The following is an 18,638-nucleotide window of genomic DNA, read 5'->3' as shown; positions in this document are numbered from 1 at the left end:
CAGAAAATTGAAAATGATAGAAAACCTTCCCAGCTTTTCTAACTTTAATTTTCCATGTTTTGCTTTGTGTAATTTACTGTCAACTATTAACACAGATGCTTCCTGCCTTATTCGAGAACAGCCCAGGCTTAAGCATAAGTGATCTGAAATCCAGAAGCCTACAACTAAGTCTGAATTTTATGCAGAGATAATAAACTCTAACTTAGGATGTCTTACATCATACAAGGTCTTGAGAACACAGGGTGTTGGGTACCAATAATCAGTAAGTCTCAACCTAACATTACCAAAACTAAAAATACGTATAAATATTGTTAAATAAATCAAGATACCTGCAAAAGAATGCTAAGCCTAAAACTGCGACCTAGGATTGAAATGCAGAGGTTTCCCAACTGACCAATGATGATCCAGGGACGGCTGCCCCAGTCTGGTGGCCTCTGGACATGGGAACTCTCACACTGGGCGTCCTGTCTACTTCTTCTGTTCCCACTTGTGGTCTCAGAATTAGTTGTTGTGAGAGGGAAAGGAAAAGAAAAGGGAAAGATAAACCACCAGAGATATTTCTCTTCCCTTTCCTTAAGTTCCTCTCCCACTGACCCTCCGACTGCTTCTGAGAAGCTACCCCTCTGAATTCCACCCCCACCACCCAACACACTGGGCTCCCTACTAGCAATTAGTCCCTGAGGATTGCGTTTTAATATCTGCCTCCTCACCTCCTGGCACTTCCTAGATGTTCTTCTTCTCACATCTGGTTCTTTTTTTGCTGATCCCCTGATTATATCCTGTGATAAAATGGCTCCCCACAATATTTTTTTTAGTTTCACATGTTCACTATTTACCTATTTCCACATTGCTACTACTAATTAGAAAGCAACAGTGTCAAAACAATAGATACTTTTGAAAATTTCAGAAGAGAAAGGAGCCCAGGGGGCCACTTGGCTCAGCTTGTTGGACTGTCGTTCTGTGCACCCCACGGTTGCCAGTTCTATCCTCCGTCAGGCATATACCTAGGTTGTAGGTTCAATCCCTGGTTGGAGGGCATACTGGAGGCAACCAATCAGTGTTTTCCTCTCACTTCATGTTTCTCTTTCTCTGCTCCCCTCTTCCTCTTTCTTTCTAAAATCAATGGAAACATGTCCTCAGGTGAAGATTAAAAAAAAAAAAAAAAAAAGGAAGGAAGGAAGGGAGGAAGGGAGGGAGGGAGGGAGGGAGGGAGGGAGGGAGGGAGTAAGGAAGGAGTTTTTTAATACTAAGTTCCATGGTAAACCCGACCCAGGACTAACAAGCCATACATTTAAGAAGGAAGTGGGCTTTTAGGAGAAAAGAAAAGAGGTTAGTTGGAAGACATATTGATGAGGAAGAGTCCTCATCCCGAGAAAGCTTAGGACTGCAGCCCTCACCCCTACCCTGTCTTTAGACCCTGTGGATTCTGAGCCTCTGTCCTGTTCAAAGGGAGCAGCGCCAGGGAAGAGGAGCAATCCAGACTTGGAGCTGCAGAAAGTTCTTGCACTGACTTGTAGAAAGTGTCCCAGGAGTTTGGGAAAGCCACTTCCTTTGCATTAGGCCAATGTGAATTTCTGGAGCCCCACACTGAAACTGGAAATACGTCTTTTCCATAGAAACATTTTGACAAAAGCAGTCGGGGTCTATGACGCTAGTAGTACTTAAGATTTATGATAAGATGGTACTCATAATGCTTCTATGGAGCCTCCCGGGTTTAATTAATCACCAGGGCTTCAGGGTACTGTTTGTACAGGACTATAACTCAAGCATCCTCTCGTTACTTTGGCTTCCCAGGGTTGGCCTAATGACTTAACCACATTGCTTCTGTGGGAAAATGCTTCCTTTTAAACCACTGAAATTTTGGAATATGCCCTTTTCTAATACATTGGCAGGCAACTGTATAGCTTACACAGTGACTACTTGTTGAAGCTGATTAATTTACCACCTTTTTTCTATATGGCCATATACTTAGAGAAGATATATAATCTTTCAAAGTTGGTAGCAGTGTTCTTGCTGCTGTCTCATGTACACTCATTGATTCATTTGTTGAATTAAAATATAATTATTTTTGAGTATGTTTCAGGTCCTGTGCCATAAGTTTGCCTTAAACGTTAAGTTTTATTCTTAAGCACTGCTGTTCATATGTTGTGTTTGTTGAATCCTTAGCATGTAGATGTGTTAATTAAGAAGCAATGTTTTACAGAAAGGTGGTTAAAAGTGGAGGCTGTGAAGTCAGGGTACCAGCTTTGGAGTCTATGTTTTACTGGTTGGGCGACCTCATGCGTATCACCTAACTTTCCAATTCAGTGTGGCCATCTGTGAAATGGTAGTAATAAAGTTAACTTTCTCAAAGAGTTTTTGTGAGAATTAAAGCCCATTAAAAAAAAAAAAACACTGAAAATACTGACCAGCATATAGTAAGTACAATAAACATCGACTCATTTTATTTTATTTCAGAGTAATAAAAACAAATACATCTGCAGAAGAAGCACACATAGGTATCATAAAAACTATAGACTCCTTTTTTCACATAAAATCACTTGAGGCCTGTTTTCATGACATGCATTCCTGTTATAGTCCAGTTATAAATACATAACTGTTTACATAAATACGCACTGCATAAGAAAAATAGCTCTGGCTGGGGTAGCTCAGTGGATTGAAGACAAGGTGTGAATCAAAGGGTCGCGGGTTTGATTCCCAGTCAGGGCACATGCCTGGGTTGCGGGCCAGCTCCGCAGTGGGAGCCACATGAGAGGCAACTGTACACTGATGTTTTCTCCCTCTCTCTCTCCCTCCCTTCCTCCTCTCTCTAAAAATAAATATATAAAAATTTTTTAAAAGCTTTAAAGAAAAATAAAAAATGAAGCAATTTTCTTTTTCTATAGAAGTAAAAATCAATCCATTTGTGATATGCCAGGCTTTATTGACTAAATATATCATCATTTGAAAGAAAAGAAAGAGAAAACTCTAGTTAACCAGAGTGATGACAGGTTTGCCAAGAGAAGATGATACGTTTCCCTTCAGCAGTGATGTCCCCTCAGCAACCCCCTATACCCAGGTGTTTTTCAGGGAGAGTGACTTGATTCTAGAAGTTTTCTGGGGAAAAAAATCTCTCTAACTCTCCCATCCCAGTGGCCTCCCGAACATCCGTTCTCCCCTTCAACCTTATCTACCAAAGGCCTGCCTTTAACCACAGCAACAATTTAAAGACCACAGTTTCCAGCTTTTCTTGCTTCTGAAATCAGCCAATGGAAGACCAGGAACAATCACTGGGTGAAGCTTAAAGGATCTTTACCAAAAGGTGCCTAAATGAGCTGCTTCCTGCCTCCCGGGATTGCAGATGTGATGGCTGGCACTGCAGTGGCCATCTTGCATATTGGAAATAACCCTAATGTTGAAAGTCGTGTGCTCCTCAGGAACTACAGGTGAAGAAACCTTGTTCTAATGACTATGGAGTCATCATATAGGCTGGAAAACTGACCGAGACAGAAACCCTTCATTTGCCTATGCCACATGTGGTGGGGGACTCTCTGTTAATCAGTGCTCAATGTAGTGGGGAGGTATCTCTGATAATCAATGCTGAATGTAATTCCTTGAAGACAAATCATTTTTGTGTGGCTCCAGAGAAAAGTATAAAGAGGGATCAGAACCAACAGTTAGGAAGCTGAACAGTGAGGAAGCTGGAAAGAACTCAGAGATAAAACACATGAAAAAAAAAACAGGTCAGGAATGACCAAGGCCAAAAGGTATCCAGGAGACAGCCTTCCAATCAAATTGTGATATACAAGGAGTTGTAACTATCAGTATTTCTCAAAACACAAGTCCTTAGAATATAGAAAGTTTGAACTCTAACAAACTTCATCTAACAACTGTATCTCAAACTGAAAATCATTCAGAAATGTGCCAGGGAATATGAATAATGCTTCAGGTAATGTGCATTTGATGTTATTTGTATAATATAACATTAGATTGAAAAACTGCATTCATTATAAATGAATACTGGAGTAAGAAGCTCTTACAATTACTCCTGAGTACAGTGAAATTCATGGAGAAGTCACAATTCTAATAACCGATTATAATTCAAACCACTAAGTTTGCTTCATTTTCAGTTGTTTTGACTGAAGTTTCTACATATTATTAACTACCATTAGTGCTAAACCAAGTCTACCTGTTTAGTTACCCACTTCCACTGACCGTCGTAAGTTATGCAGCCTTCTATGTTCTGTTAACACAGAACACGGCTCTTCTGTCTAAAAGCATGGAATGTGTCCCTGCCAAAGTTTAAAAAAATAAAAACCCTCAAAATATCCTCAATAGGATTTCTTTGTAAGAAAATAACCAGCTTTGTCCAAGTCTGACATTGCTCAGCAGGAAAGATAACGGATTAGTGATGCTGGTAACTGAAATCCTCTTCTTATCCTTGGCAAGGAAAATGACAGCATAAGCTTCCCAAACTAGGTCCCGAGGTGTCTGTGCTGAGCCCGAGAAACACCCAATTTCTCACCTCTCGAGTAAACTGGGGGTACGTCACTCACTTCCTCACTAGAAGATTCACCCCACGCGGCCTGAACTCCTAAGTCAGTAACAGCCCTGTATATGGAATCATTCTGAGGCTATTTGTGTAATCAGAATGCTGTGTACATTTAGAAGTCTGAATTACAATTAAAGGCTGAACTCAATTGTAAAAGTGCCACATTGCTTTAGGTTTAAATTGTTTTTAGTCTGTCACACACAAAATTGAAGCAAGGTTTAAATGAGAAAAAGTAAAAAGAGAAGCAGTGTACCAAAATCTTATGGAAGGAAATAAACTAACTAGTTCTAGAATTAGTGTCTTAGGTAACATGATCTGAAATCTGACTTGCAATTTGTCCAAAAGTTTAAAAATCTAAACTCATTAAAACAGTATTTTTCTAAAAAAATAAACTATAAGAATGTAAATGGGGCCCTGGGCGGTGTGGCTTAGTTGGTTGGAGTATCTTCCCGTAACCAAAATGTTGTGGGTTCGATTCCAGGCCAGAGCACATGCGTAGGTTGTAGGTCCTATCCCCAGTCCGGGTGGGTAAAATCCCCAATCCAGGCACGTATGGGAGGCAACCAGTCAATGTTTCTCTCTCCTTCCTGCCTCTCTTCCTCTCTCTCTATAGGCAATGAAAAAATGTTCTCTGGTGAGGAATAATTAATTAACTAACTTTTAAAAAGCATGTAAATAGGTAAATGAATAAAGTTTTATTGCCAAAGCAATACAAAGCTTGAGAATTTCATTAAAGAAAGGTTCATGTCCACATTGATGATATCACAGCACACTCACAGGGCATTTGTTACAAAGCTGTGAACTTCCTGCTTAAAGAAACACCTGGAAATTGGACAGGACACACTGCTACACAAGTTAGGCCTTCCAGTCAGTCCACCTTGCAGGGAAACGAGGAAGTCCTGTGCCAACCTGTCACCGAAAGACATACTGAATACGTTCCTACCTACAATACAACATGTCCGAGTTTTACTATCACACTGCAGAAGCATTCGCAAACGTAACCGAACAGTTACACCGACAAAACTCTTGGGAAAAGTTATTCCAATTAGGAGTCTACCGGGTCAAAGCCGGCATTGAAAATTGGATGTTTAGTCTGAAACTTGCCGATACCATTTTGTCAGGATTATCAATTAAGCCGGTTGAAAAAAATAGGATGAAAAGACTACTCTGGGGATTTATGAAGAGCTGCACAGTTGGGGAAACGCTGTGCTGACAACGGAGGATCTTCTAAAATGTAACTGTGAAAACCTTCAGGGCCACTTCATAGTGCCCAGTGATGCGAACCTAGCCCTTAATGACTTTGAGTTTTCCAGTTGTTCCTTCACCTGGTGTTTACTTGTTTGTGTCTTCTAAAGGCTGGTTTCTGCACTCTGTATACTCTTCAAGGTCCTCAGTTACACTGTAAATGTGTTCACTCAGTGCCCTTGATTTTAGGCCACGTTGCAGTGGAAGCTGATCTCTGATGTATCTGATAAATGTGATTGGCTGTGGTATCTATATACACAAGTGTGTATAAAACTGAAATAAATGCTTAATTATCTTGAACAAAATTGCCTAATTTGATAAGAAAACAAGGGACTAGAGTTTTCAGATATAAGAGTTTTGCTACATTTTTGGAAAATAAATAATAAACATAAAGGTTATATCTCCCCAACCCAAGCAAACTGGAAAATGAACAGTATTTGAAAAAGAAAAATCAAGATACAATAGTCTATTTCTGTTAATCATAAGATGAAAGCTTTTTCATAACACAAATAACTTGGCATCACTTTAAAATACATTCTGTAGGCTCCTTTACATCAACTACCTAAATTTTAGCTGAGAGATTGCTACTAAAAAAAAAAAATAGGTGACTTGGCATTAACTATTAACTAAATAATCATTTCTGATATATAATGTTCTAATGGCAGCTTGCAGAGTTAATATTTTTCTTTTAACTTTTTTCTATTTTGTCATCTCAAAAGCCATAAGAAAAAATTCCTCTCCAGCATAAAATAATGTACCTTTTCAAACGTTCAGAATTTGTGAAGTAGCTAAAACCCTTCAATCTATAGTTTTGCAAGCAATTTAATTCTCAATTTTAATACACTCTTAGACTGTTGTATATTAAGACTGCAAGTTTAAAAGAAATTAAGTGAGAAAAATTAAGTGCTTAAAATATTGTTTAATTTATGAACCAGTACACATTATTATACCTTTAGCTCTTTCTTATTATTATCATTCCATTTCTAATGTACTTTATATATATATATTCCTCATTATCACGCTTTCTCACTTTACTTAACACATTTACTGCGATACCGAATTCTGTTTTCATGCAGTAAATTTAATCTAGGTTATTTAAACTTTAAAATCACCAATATGCAACTAAAATACAATTGGCTAATTTTCTTCCTATTGCCTTTAGTAATATGCCAATTGACTTCTTTTACATAAATACTCTTTTGAACTATTTGACTTCTGTTTTTAATGAAACAAATTCTCCTCTTCTAAGCAGAAGTCTGCTCTGAACGTAAGTCACCTGGGAGCCCAGCCAAAGTCTGAACAGCGCAGCTGAAGGGGAGGGCCGTTTCACAGGGTCCTCTCACGGAGGGTTGGTGTGCTTTGCTAACTTGCTAAAAATAGCAGATTACACAGGCTACCTCCATCTCATGGCTCAAGAACTCAGAGAAGGCTGGACTGTGGACTGTAGCAATACACAGAACACATTTTATTAAAGAAGCCAGGATATTACAAGTTTTCTAAATTCCTTCCGTTTACTCTCTGAGACAATACAAATGATCCCGCAGTTACTGGCATGGAAATCTCATAATGCTCCCAAATTTCAGAACTTCAAGCGTGAGTCACAGAGTTACTTTAACTGTTTTAAAATATGTTTTTGATTTATTTTAGCCACAAAATTGAACACAGGAAGACTACTATATAAAAGGTAGGATTCTAAAGACTGTATTAAGAATCACATATGTTAGAAATATATATTAAAAACATGGTTTTTGAAATACGAATATTTAAATTACATATTTAAAATGTTTAAATTAATTCTTAACATACTTATTTCCCGCACATTTAAGGAGCTGTTGTTCTGGGGATGAAGTGTCATCATAAACACATTTGTTTTCTTCCTCTTACTCAAATCCAAAGATGTTACCAAGGGTTAGACTATACATTAAATTTCAGTTTCCCTGAGCAAGACACAGACTAAGGCCAAAGTCTGCCATGAAGAGCTGCTAAAATGAGTTCATGTCGTAGGTAAATTAAACATCTTCGAATTATCTGCTGTTTAAAAACAGAGTCCTTGGTGTGGCGGTCGGTTCCTGCGGCCACACAGCATGTCTGTGAGCAGCGCGGCCGGCTGCTTCACTCAAAGGGGGACTGTTCTGCGGCCACGAGTGAACTGCGACTACAAAAATATTTTGAGGTGGAAAAATAGCAACTGCATTTTAATGTTTCACAATGTTTCCAAATGCTGGGGAGGCAAGTCTTCTGTGAAACCATTCAATGTCACAGCCAAGTTAAATGTCCTTCATTTTGCAGCTACGAGTGCACCATCAACTGTCTGTAGGATTAAAAATTGGATTTACTAGTAATTGGGTCAAAACAGGGTTACTGATGGGCACAGCTGTTTACCGACAAGTGTAATTAGCCCTTTGCCCCTCATTTGAGGGGTCCCAGTTTCTCATTACACCTAAATTCAGGCAGCACGAACTTAGGAATACACAGTCACAAAGGTCCAACCACTGTGCCCTTCACTGATGCCTTCAGAGAAAAAGGGGAAAAATGATAACTTACAACTTTTGCTAACTGGTCCTTGGGACTATGACATTAAGAATAATCTAACATGATAAATTATGTTTGTTGTTGTTAATACCTCATTTTTTAATCCTACTCTGAAGATAATATCCTTGTTTTGGGAGAAAACTTTATTAGCAAAGTGAGCACTCCAACCTGGACCAAAAAGCAATTAACTGAAACAGTTAACTCTTAAGTTAACTCACAACATCGGGGTGAATTATGTGTTAACTTATGAGTTAACTATTTCAGTTAATTCACCTCTATATTATTAGGGAAAGCATAATTATTGTAGCACTATTATTTTTTTGCAAAACAAAAGATAAATCTCTAAGACTTTTACTTCTTTATATATGTAGAGATGACAGAGATCCCCGTGTCAAAAGTTGAAAAAGGGAATTATATTGGCAGACTAGTATTCAAAGGCAACTGAATTCAACCAAATAGACAGAGCACCCAGGAATCTTCACATTTCTAGACTTGACCTTGCATGTCAAAATAAAGACATGTACGCTGTCTTTTAAAAGACCCATTTTCAAACCTGCTAGTGAAATACAATGGCATTTTTGAATGTCTCAATATATTAAAGTGAATCTTTTAGTATTATGGTGCCCACAAAAGCTAACTTTTAACATTTCAAGCTGAGACTGTTACAGATAAAAAAATAGTGAGGGTCTAACCAAAAATAAACAGCTAAGTTCCTTCACATTAGAATTTGGGAAGCTACACAATTTCAATTAATAATAGTACTTAAGAGTTTCAACTTATTTATAAAACTCACATTCAAAGTTTATGGCTTAGATAGGGTACTGTAGCAGCAGTTCAGAACCTTCCTTCCAATTATATTTTCTACAAAATGCATTGCTTCTGGCCTTAAAACAACACGCTCATGCAATCAAAAGGCAACCCATAACATCAAAATATTAATATAAAACATCTACCCAAGTTTAGCGCACTAATTACTGGCTGTTCTTTCACAATACTGCACCTTTAGAAACAAGCAAAATCAAACCGTCTTCATCCAGCTACCGCATGGCCTTGTGTATAACCTATGCATATGCTAACATGTATCTACACATGTATCTACATTTCATATTCCTAGAGACAGACACTGACTCTGTTAGCACAGACACTGACTTATTCCTAAGCTAAAAAGCACGCTGACACTTTCTGCTCTGCAAAAGAAAAATCATTGCATTAAAGGGCTGATAAAGTTATTCATAACAAACAAGTTTGGCCAAACTTGATGCTATTGCTACTCAATAAAGTCTCCCCCACCCCGACATCATCAATAAGATCACACCGTATAAACTAAACTATTAACAAAGCAACCCATAATTCCAAAATCAGTGAACTCTATGTCCATATCCCCCTTTATTCATTTATTGCATATCCTTAAAATAATATAACATTTACTCACTTTCAATGAGTCAAAGCAGGCGATTACTCGTCCATTTTCAACTTGGCAGCTTTTCGAAGGGTGTGCAAATTTACATTCCGTGTCTGGCCGTGAGCAAGTCCCCCTTTGGAACTCTCTACATACTTCCAGTGTTAGCCATTTTGTGTCCCGAATTGGTGTGACACTAACAGCCATGTTTAGATTTTACAGGTAGTTAAAATTTTCAGTGAAACCAACAAACCCAACCCCCCCCAAAAAAGAGCAACAACCAAAAAAAAAAAAAAAAAAAAGCTGAACTGATAAAACTGTAAAATGATGATGAAAACGTCCCCTCCAAAATACTTTCCCCCACTCCCTGCTTTAAAAGTACATGGAAAATTGGGTTGTCAATATCAAGGAAAAGATCTCCCACTAGAAATTCACAGCATGAAAACTGTTAATTCAAAGAGGTTTTGGTTTTTAGACAAATACTAGGATCTTAAGTAGATGACTGTTTAAAAGTAGGGCCTCGAATCAGCCTTGTGCTCTCAATAACCCCTTCCCAGTGCCAATTTTGAGCCCAAAATGCAAGCATGAAAACGTGGCAGACCCCTGGACACCGATTTTCCAAGCTGCTCTCAGCAAAGTTGTCTGAAAGGGAATCTCCTCACAGCTGAATTTGCAATGGAGTTTGGTGGTGCAATCGGTATTGATTAGTTTGGCATAGACAGATGCAGCAGTTTAGAGCAAAATCGAGAAAATAATTTTTTTTTTCCTCCTTGATTTCCTGGCAGAAGATATCTTACTTTTTCAGCAAACTTTTCTTTTAAAACTAAAGCAGCCTAGGGCAATGCCAGATACTTAGAGCTTTTCTCTTGATTATAAGTAGAAATGGGGGTGTCTGGGCTAGAGGTGGAGGGTGGATGTGCTGTCGTCACAGTCTAGCTGGGCAGCAAGCAAGGCAAAAGCAGAGACTGCTCTAGAAGCGGTTCCAAGCAGCAGAGACGTCAGGAAAGGCACTTCTTAGTACCAACCTGTAGAAAAAAGAGATAGGTTAAGATTTACTAAGTAGCACTTCACTGATGTCCTACAGTATCCCAACCTTGCCATGTGCTACCAGACTAAGTCATATTCCTGTCAGCCTGCTCTCTCTCGCTCTCGCTCTCTCACACTCACACACACACACACACTCACACACACACAATACTTACAGTGAGGCATATTGCAGCCAGCCATCGTAGATTTATTAAAAAAAGGGGCCGTTTCCCCTTGTGAAGCAATGCATGATAGAGAGATAACCAATCACAGATAGTGTTGCAGCAATATTCTGGGCAGAAAGCCAATAGTGTGGGTTGTCTTATGAAAGGTCGCGCCTGTCAGACGTTCATTACTATGCTATAAGCACAGAAAATGTCCATCAGATGTGACTTATTCCACTGCAAGAGGACGAGCATGTGGGTTTTGAATTTACCCAACATGCAGTTAGTGGACTAAACCATGTTAGTTTCAAAACAGCTTCTAAAACAAGTCCGAGCACTTGAAGATCATGACCCGCTGGGGGGGAAAAAAGCAAGGTTTAAAAAATTGCAGCTGACTTCCAAGCTGCTTTCCCTCTGGCTCTGCACAGGGACGGGCACTGAACAGCCTGCTCCTGCTGTCCTGACACGTGAATAAAAAAGGAAAGGGGTGTTTACAAATGGTACATTCTCCTGACCTATCCAATTCACTTCCTTCTCAAGCCCAAGTCCTGCCCCTCCACTGAAAGCAGCACTCATACTGTAAAACTATTCCATTCAGCCGGCAGACACTTTGTCAATATATCACAGGCAGGCGAGGTATGAACAAAAGCATCCTTTATTCGAACATTTTTTAAGCAGAAGCTGAGGTCATGTGGGGAAAATAAGGAGTGCAGTGTTGTCAGTGTGTCTGGCAAATCTGAAGTCAACCTCAAGGGAGAAAGTGATTCCATCACAGAAACATTAAATATTAAGTGAGCAATTTGATTTGGGCAGCGTGATGCACTTCAGGGGTACGAGTGAAACAGGAGGGTGGGGGTTGGGGGATCCCCAACTGCCTAATGATCCATTACCTAGGCAATACCAGGCTGCTCCTTATAGCAAGGCATCTTTGCTTTTAGCAACTTACTTTCTCTTTCAATCAGATGGAAACACTTTCAGAAAATGCTTAGTAGATACAGAAACAAAAGTGCATTATTTTTCCTTTATAAATGTTACCATCAAAGTAAACAAGGCTTTAGTAACTCTAAAAGTTTCACAGTCCACAGAGGTAATGTTACAATATAATAAATAGTGATTGATTATACTTCTTCAAGGGTCAATTGGCATATGGGACATTTATAACTTGGACATCAGAACATGGAATATAATATAGAATATACAACTGAATCAGGATGTAGAATATGGATATACATTATATGCATATAAACATGAATATCTAGCAATTTTTTTTAAAACTTATTTTAGGATTAATACCATCATTCTTAATGTTATTTTTTTTAAACTACCAGATATGTGGCTTGGACAATATTCAAGTAAGACTATAATATTTGAGAAAGATGAAAAAGAACCAACTCATACTAATGCTCAGGAAATGTTTTTGTTTTCAAAAATTTTCTAGTCCTAATTCCTAGTTCTTTAAAAAAAAAAAAAAACAAGAAAGAAAAAGAAGTCGGTCATAAACACTAAGATCCATCCACCTTCCCGAATCTTAGCCTGATTCAGAGTTTCTCCGCTACCGCACGCCTTGAACTTGTACCGCACATGAGTCAACAAATCTCTTCCGTCCTTCCCTCCAGGGTCTTGAAATGCCTCCCCTGTAACCATTCATTTCCTTCAGAAGCCAGTTAAGGGGTCACTTTCTCCAAGAAGCTTCCAAGATGTCACTTCCTCCATCTCCACCAGTCGTATATTAACACTGCCTCCTCTGAATTACAGCGCTGCGCCCCTGCAGTGTTCTACTCCCTTACATGTCCGATCCACTAGGCTTCCTGTTCCCAGGGGCAGAAACAATCTTACTCCTCGCAGTAACCCTAGCAGAGTAATGAAGACTAGGTGGATCGCCACAAATGTGGGTAAATCAAGTGATCCATCACTGTATCCGGACTAGACTTACCTCCAGGGCACAAAAGTACACACACATATGAACACACCCATATAAACATATATATGAACATGACACGTGGATGCAATCACATACTTGAACACACACGCACACCCACCACTGCTGCTATAAATTACTATCTTCCTGGGTCCCATCCCTTAGGAATGGCCCTGCCCTGGACAGCTCCCTCTCACATTCCACACCGCAACTCTTCTGAAACTGCAGCGCCCTGCAGCGCCCTGCAGCGCCCCCTCCTCCGTGTTCCTCTCACTATCCACATGGTGTGATCTTGTAGGTCACAGATACCTCAAAGTCCAAACAGTGGCCCTTGGGCACGAATCTTCTCTCACATTCCCGCCACCCATCTCTATACGTTCTGTATCTTCTCAGTCTCCCAGGAGCTTCCCCTTCTCCTGCCCACAGTGGAGCTTCCACCTTCACCCACTCCTTCTCAAGACTTCTTTCCCTGTGTACTCCCTGTCTATATGAATGCCTGCCTTTTCCTCGGTTCTTTCTTTCTTCCATAGCCCTCAAAGGGATGAAGTAACTCCAAAAGGGAGGTGGTGGCCTGGTGGGAGCAAGGGCACCCTACCTAGCGAGGCAACCTCCTCTCCCAGAGGCTCTTAATTCGTCAACCCCAGACAAATGTCTAGCAGGGGTATCCAACCCATGGTCCAGGATGGCTATGGGTGTGGCCCAGTCACAAAATCAGTTTAAGTAAAAATCATTTACTTAAAACGTTATGAGATATTTTCATTTTCGTTAGTGTCTGTGTATTTAATGTGTGGCCCAGAGACACCAAAAGGTGGCACACCTGAAGGGTCATCTACACGTGCCGTACTCCTGCTTCTCCCGTTCCCATTCACTTCGGAATCTGTACCAGTGTGACCTCCACACCTGGTACCTGACCGCTCGGCAACAGCCATCCTTGCTCCCATAAAAGCTAAATCCAAAGACTACCTGTCCTCTCATACCATTTACAACTCCTTCTTTTTTTTTTAAGTTTATTTTTCAGTTACAGTATACATTCAATAATATTTTATATTAGTTTCAGGTGTACAGCATAGTGGTTACACAAAGTGGTCCCACTGACACTTCCAGTACCTCCCCGACACCATACCCAGTGACTCCAACCGATTCCCTAGACTGTACTTTACAACTCCGAGATTGTTCTGTGACAGCCAATTTGTATTTCTTCATCCCTAACCTTTTTCACCCAGCCTCCTCTCCCCCCCCCCCCCCCCCCCCCCCGCCAGCTGCCTCCCCTCCGGCCATCAGTCTGGAACTTTCTCTTTCTTGAACCTTCCCCCTTGTCTGGAACGGACACACTGCACTGCTTGGTTTCTGCCACTGCTGTACTCCAGCACCCCCTCTTAGAGCAGCAGTTCACCTTTTTTACCCCGTGGCACACACAAGCTCACCGCTAAGATTCTGTGGCACACTCAAAAATACATATTCTGCCAATCTGCAAAAAAATATAGATATAATTTTAACTTGTTCGCACCAGACGGTTATTGTGCTGGCTGTTGTCATTTTTTCACTTGACAATCGGAGGGAAACGAGGTCAGTGTCCCTGACTTAAGAAGTCAGGTACTGGGTGGTTTAAATACTCTTGCGGCACACCGGTTGAAAATCACTGTCTTGAAGAGGAGCTGTGAGGAGCCAGAGGGTTCTGGGCACAAGCCACGCTGCTGCGAGTTCCTGGGGTCTGTGACATGCTAACCCTTTGTTTGGTCTGACACGCACTTCCTCATCCCTTCCCCGCCGCAAACCCCTTATCCGTGTTTAGGCTGCTGTTTAAACAGTACCTTCTCAATAAGGCTGGGCCTGCTCTGGTAAACATTATTCCATCTCAGAAAATGCCTGGTACTCTGTATCTCTTGGTTCCATTGTCCCCCAAGTTACAAACTCCCTGACAACAGGGTATATTGCCATTTTTTTTCACCCATAGCCTAGAACATAATGGAGTGTTTTTGATGTTTGATAAATACATTTCGCTCAAACTGATAGTGATAAGCAGGTATGCGACTGTACGAGAACGCATCCCCCACGCGGAGGAAATACCGCAGCATGGTCCACAGGGTGGGGAAGGAGCACGGCACTATTGTAACTCTCTTCCCGGGTCGGCGGTCACAGGAAGATACACCTGCAAAATCCATTTCGAGAGTTGAGTGTTTTTCCTTTCTGCCATGTTACGGGCATAGTCCACTCTAGGACAAAATATATTTTAATTACTAAAATGATGGCAAATAGATGTTCTGGTCATTTTAAATTTCTACAGCAGAGAAATTCTTTTGATTTCAAAAAGTATTATTGAAAGAATGGTAGATACATTCATACATTGAAAATGCTATTGACCTGTAAAGTGTGCAGGCAAGGGTGATCATGAAATTATTTGTAATCAGAGCAGACCCCGACCTCAACACATTGTTCGACTGGCCCCAGCACTGGCACTGGAGGGTGACAAATCTCGATTATGTTCTATAAATTGGCTTGCATGAATTGCTGATATTCGATGATCTCTCTCTTCACTTGAATTAAAGAATTTCAGGGAAGACTGAAAATCTTCTCAAAACGGAGTATATTGCTAAATTAAGATTCCATAGGATTTGAATTAATACTGAATTCCCAGAACATTACCTCAACCAGTAATGAATTTTTGTTCTATAGAACAATATTGAAACGTACCTGGGTAATGTTCAGATTGTGAGAATTTTTGAAAACGCATCTGCCCTAGATATCAGTGTTGTTTGTAACTAATTGTTAAAGGAAATGCTGCTACTGTAACGATATTTACTAAGAGGCAAATTGTGTCTGAGGTGAATTTCTAACCTATTATAGTTTAACAGATTATAAACTTCCCTGTACAACAACAAAAATTAGGAAATTTAATAGCTCTGCAGTGAAAATCAATCTACTTAAAACCTGCCTAAGAAGAAGTCCTCATTTACCTGTTGATCGAATCCCAAACACTCCGCTATATAGTTCCTCGCATTATGTGAGATGTTCTACAAACAAGCATGTTCTGCCACAAGAACCAAAAACCAATTTCTCCCCGAGCAATATCATAAATCACATATTTTTTTTTTACTTTAAGATATGAGGGGGGAAATAAAAAGGGAAAACAAGGAAAAATAGAAGAAAGGAAGTCAAGAAAAGGTCCAAGGACAAAGCTTTTAAAAAGCATGGGAAATTACTAGTAATTATTCTCATAGTAATTGATATACATCAGCATTAAACTGACCTCATATGAAGTGGATGGCTTCACATTAAAACCCATTTAAGGGCTACACACATACCTCAATAGAGGATAAAGAAACACGTACAAGGAATGAGACTAAAGTTCTATTTTGGAGAACTGGATGGCTTCTATGAGCAAGGTCAAATTTCTTAATCATATATGTTTATGAATCATTTCAGTTCTTCTGAACCAAATTATAGGCAGGTTGGTCCTGTGACATCCCAGAGTCATATTAGCTGGGAATTTTAGGGGCTTTTTTTTTAATAGCTTTCAATTTTTGAAATAGGTTACATACTGAGGAAGTTAACTGAGTAATTATTTGAGGGCTATTTTTTTTTATTGACTAAGACAATGTCAGTCTAAGTGGAAGACATGTCCGATTGTGCTGTGTATACCTGGAGGGGACAAGAAGGAGCCCCTTGCCCAAAACCATAACTTCTCATCCCCTTCCCTGGTGTCAAAAAGTCCATAATTAGCAACGCATTATTTTAATAACTTATTTAATAAGTTATAAAGTATATTTAGTAAGTAAATATTGTAAATAGATAGATAACAAAACAGTAAATTTATTTGGAAAATTAGTAATGACTAAGTTAGCTCACAGAACAATTTTGCCCAGGATTTGTCCCAAATGTTACAGAGCATTCAGTACACAACCAACTAAGCATTTCTGGAGGCTGTACAGCCATTTCTCTACTCACGCAAAGCTGTTACTTATTATATAGGAAAAAACTGTGGTCTGAATGGGTTAATGCAGTCTTCAGCAGTATTCAACTCCACAGAACAAAAAGCTGAGGTCAGTGTTTCTCAGCCAGGGGTAAGCACACTACCGCTAGCACCAGGGCAATTTTAAGTGATACCGAAACAACCTAATTTTAACAGATGCATCAGAATGCTAAAACGAGCCCATCACGCCTGTGATTACACAGATATTACAGCTTAGGAGGAGGCCACAGTTTAATAAAAAGAACTTAAAGAATAAGACTAAGTAAATATATTGGCACAAATCACCAAGGAGATATGCAAATGACTGGTTCTACAAACACTGCTGAGCATGTAAGATAACTTTCAACCACACACCCTCTGGAAGGGCAGGGCAGGGCGTCTGCTCTGACACTGCAAGGTGGGAAGGCTGACGAGCTGCAGTCAAGAAAAGAAGGCTGTGTTGACCAACTCCAGCAATCGCAGGTCTGCCAAAGCGCGCCTTTAAAACTCTGATAGGTTTGATTCCCTAATCGTCAAGTGGTCTCTCTCTGGAAGGATAACAAAGGAGTGTTGGTTAGATGACTGCCAAAGATCAGAATCCTAAAAGCAACTCACCCAACTGCCCTCAAATGAGAACAGGATTAGTGTCCCTTCAGTATTTATATTTAAGACAAAAGAAAACATGAAGCCTCTACTCACGCCATGATTAAGAAGTCAATTTTGAATTGATTCCTCCATCAGGCAAAATTTTTCAATGTACCAGGCTTTAAAGGTCATTAGAAGATAAATTGACCACAATGGCTCACAGCACTTTTTATACTACGACACTAACTTCGTACCTAAGTGGGCCTTCATCCAGTCCCCACCGCAGTATCTTCCTAGAAGCTTTTCCAGCACACTTTCAAAAGCATTCCACCAGAGGACCTGAACAGAGAAGTGTCTTCTTCTCCCAAGAACAAATGCAAATGGCCAACAGATACATGAAAAGATGGTCAGCTTCGCTAGCTGTAAGGAAAATGCAAGGAAACCCACAATGGGATATCACCTCTTGTCTTATCGAATGGCTACCATCAATAAGACAAGAAGTAACAAGTGGTAGAGAGAATGTGGAGAAAAGGGAACCCTGTACACTGGTGGTGGAAATGTAAATTGGTGCAGTCACTCTGGAAAACAGTATGGAGGTTCCTCAAAAAATTCAGAATATATATTGGACTGGCCAAAATGTCCATTTAGTTTTTTCTATAAAAAAATACCCCACATTTTTCATTTCACCAATAACTTTATTTATTTGGATATTTTGAGTATGTCAGCTATCTCCCACGTGGTATAACAGTGATTGTCCTCAATGTCTCAATTTGATCACTACCAACTTCAACTTGTCTACCCAAACATGGAGCATCGTCCAGTGAGAAATCTCCAGCACGAAACTTCGCAAACCACTTCTGATACGTTCGATCAGTCCCAACACCTTCTCCATACATTGCACAAATCTTTTTTGTGTTACAGTTGTGTTTTTTACCTTTCTTGAAATAATAAAGCATAATATGCTAAAAATGTTGCTTATTTTCTTCCATCTTCAATCTTAGAATGGCTGCATAAAAATTCACCAATTTTGCTAAGTTTTTTAAATGCATGCTAATATGACAGCTGTCACAATACAATTTAACAACATTGTTTCAAATGAAGTTAAGGACAACTAAGCTCTACTAGACACATGTTGTGGGGGGGGAAAAAAAACAAATGAAAGTTTTGACCAACCCAATACACGTACACAGAGATACACACAAAGGAATAGTACTCAGCCATAAAAAATGAAATATGGCCTTTTGTGACAACGTGGGTGAGTCTTCAGAGTATCACGCTAAGTGAAATAA

At 39.7% G+C, this 18,638-nt stretch overlaps 1 protein-coding gene across 37 annotated transcripts in view; it reads right to left on the bottom strand.

The window, feature by feature from the left end:
* The window catches only part of MBNL1 (muscleblind like splicing regulator 1), a 188,249-nt gene that overhangs the window by 126,219 nt on the left and 43,392 nt on the right, over positions 1–18,638 (bottom strand). For 12 of the 37 annotated variants that reach the window (XR_011650849.1, XM_045197010.3, XM_053918021.2 and 9 more), the window contains exon 2: positions 9,741–10,732. The exons of 13 other annotated variants lie outside the window; for them this stretch is intronic. Coding sequence is in view for 18 of the 24 variants with exons in the window: in XM_045197010.3 (XP_045052945.1) it covers positions 9,741–9,914 (174 nt within the window). In the remaining 6 variants the exon portion in view is untranslated. Of the gene's footprint in view, positions 1–9,740; positions 10,738–10,909; positions 12,153–18,638 lie in introns of those variants that run through there. 12 more of the 37 variants (XM_071220550.1, XM_071220552.1, XM_024562844.4 and 9 more) reach the window with 6 other exon arrangements.

Source organism: Desmodus rotundus, chromosome 2 (genome assembly GCF_022682495.2).
Source record: "Desmodus rotundus isolate HL8 chromosome 2, HLdesRot8A.1, whole genome shotgun sequence".
Taxonomy (NCBI): domain Eukaryota; kingdom Metazoa; phylum Chordata; class Mammalia; order Chiroptera; family Phyllostomidae; genus Desmodus; species Desmodus rotundus.
The sequence above is the reverse complement of the archived record's forward strand: the minus strand, read 5'-3'. Positions and strand labels throughout refer to the sequence as shown.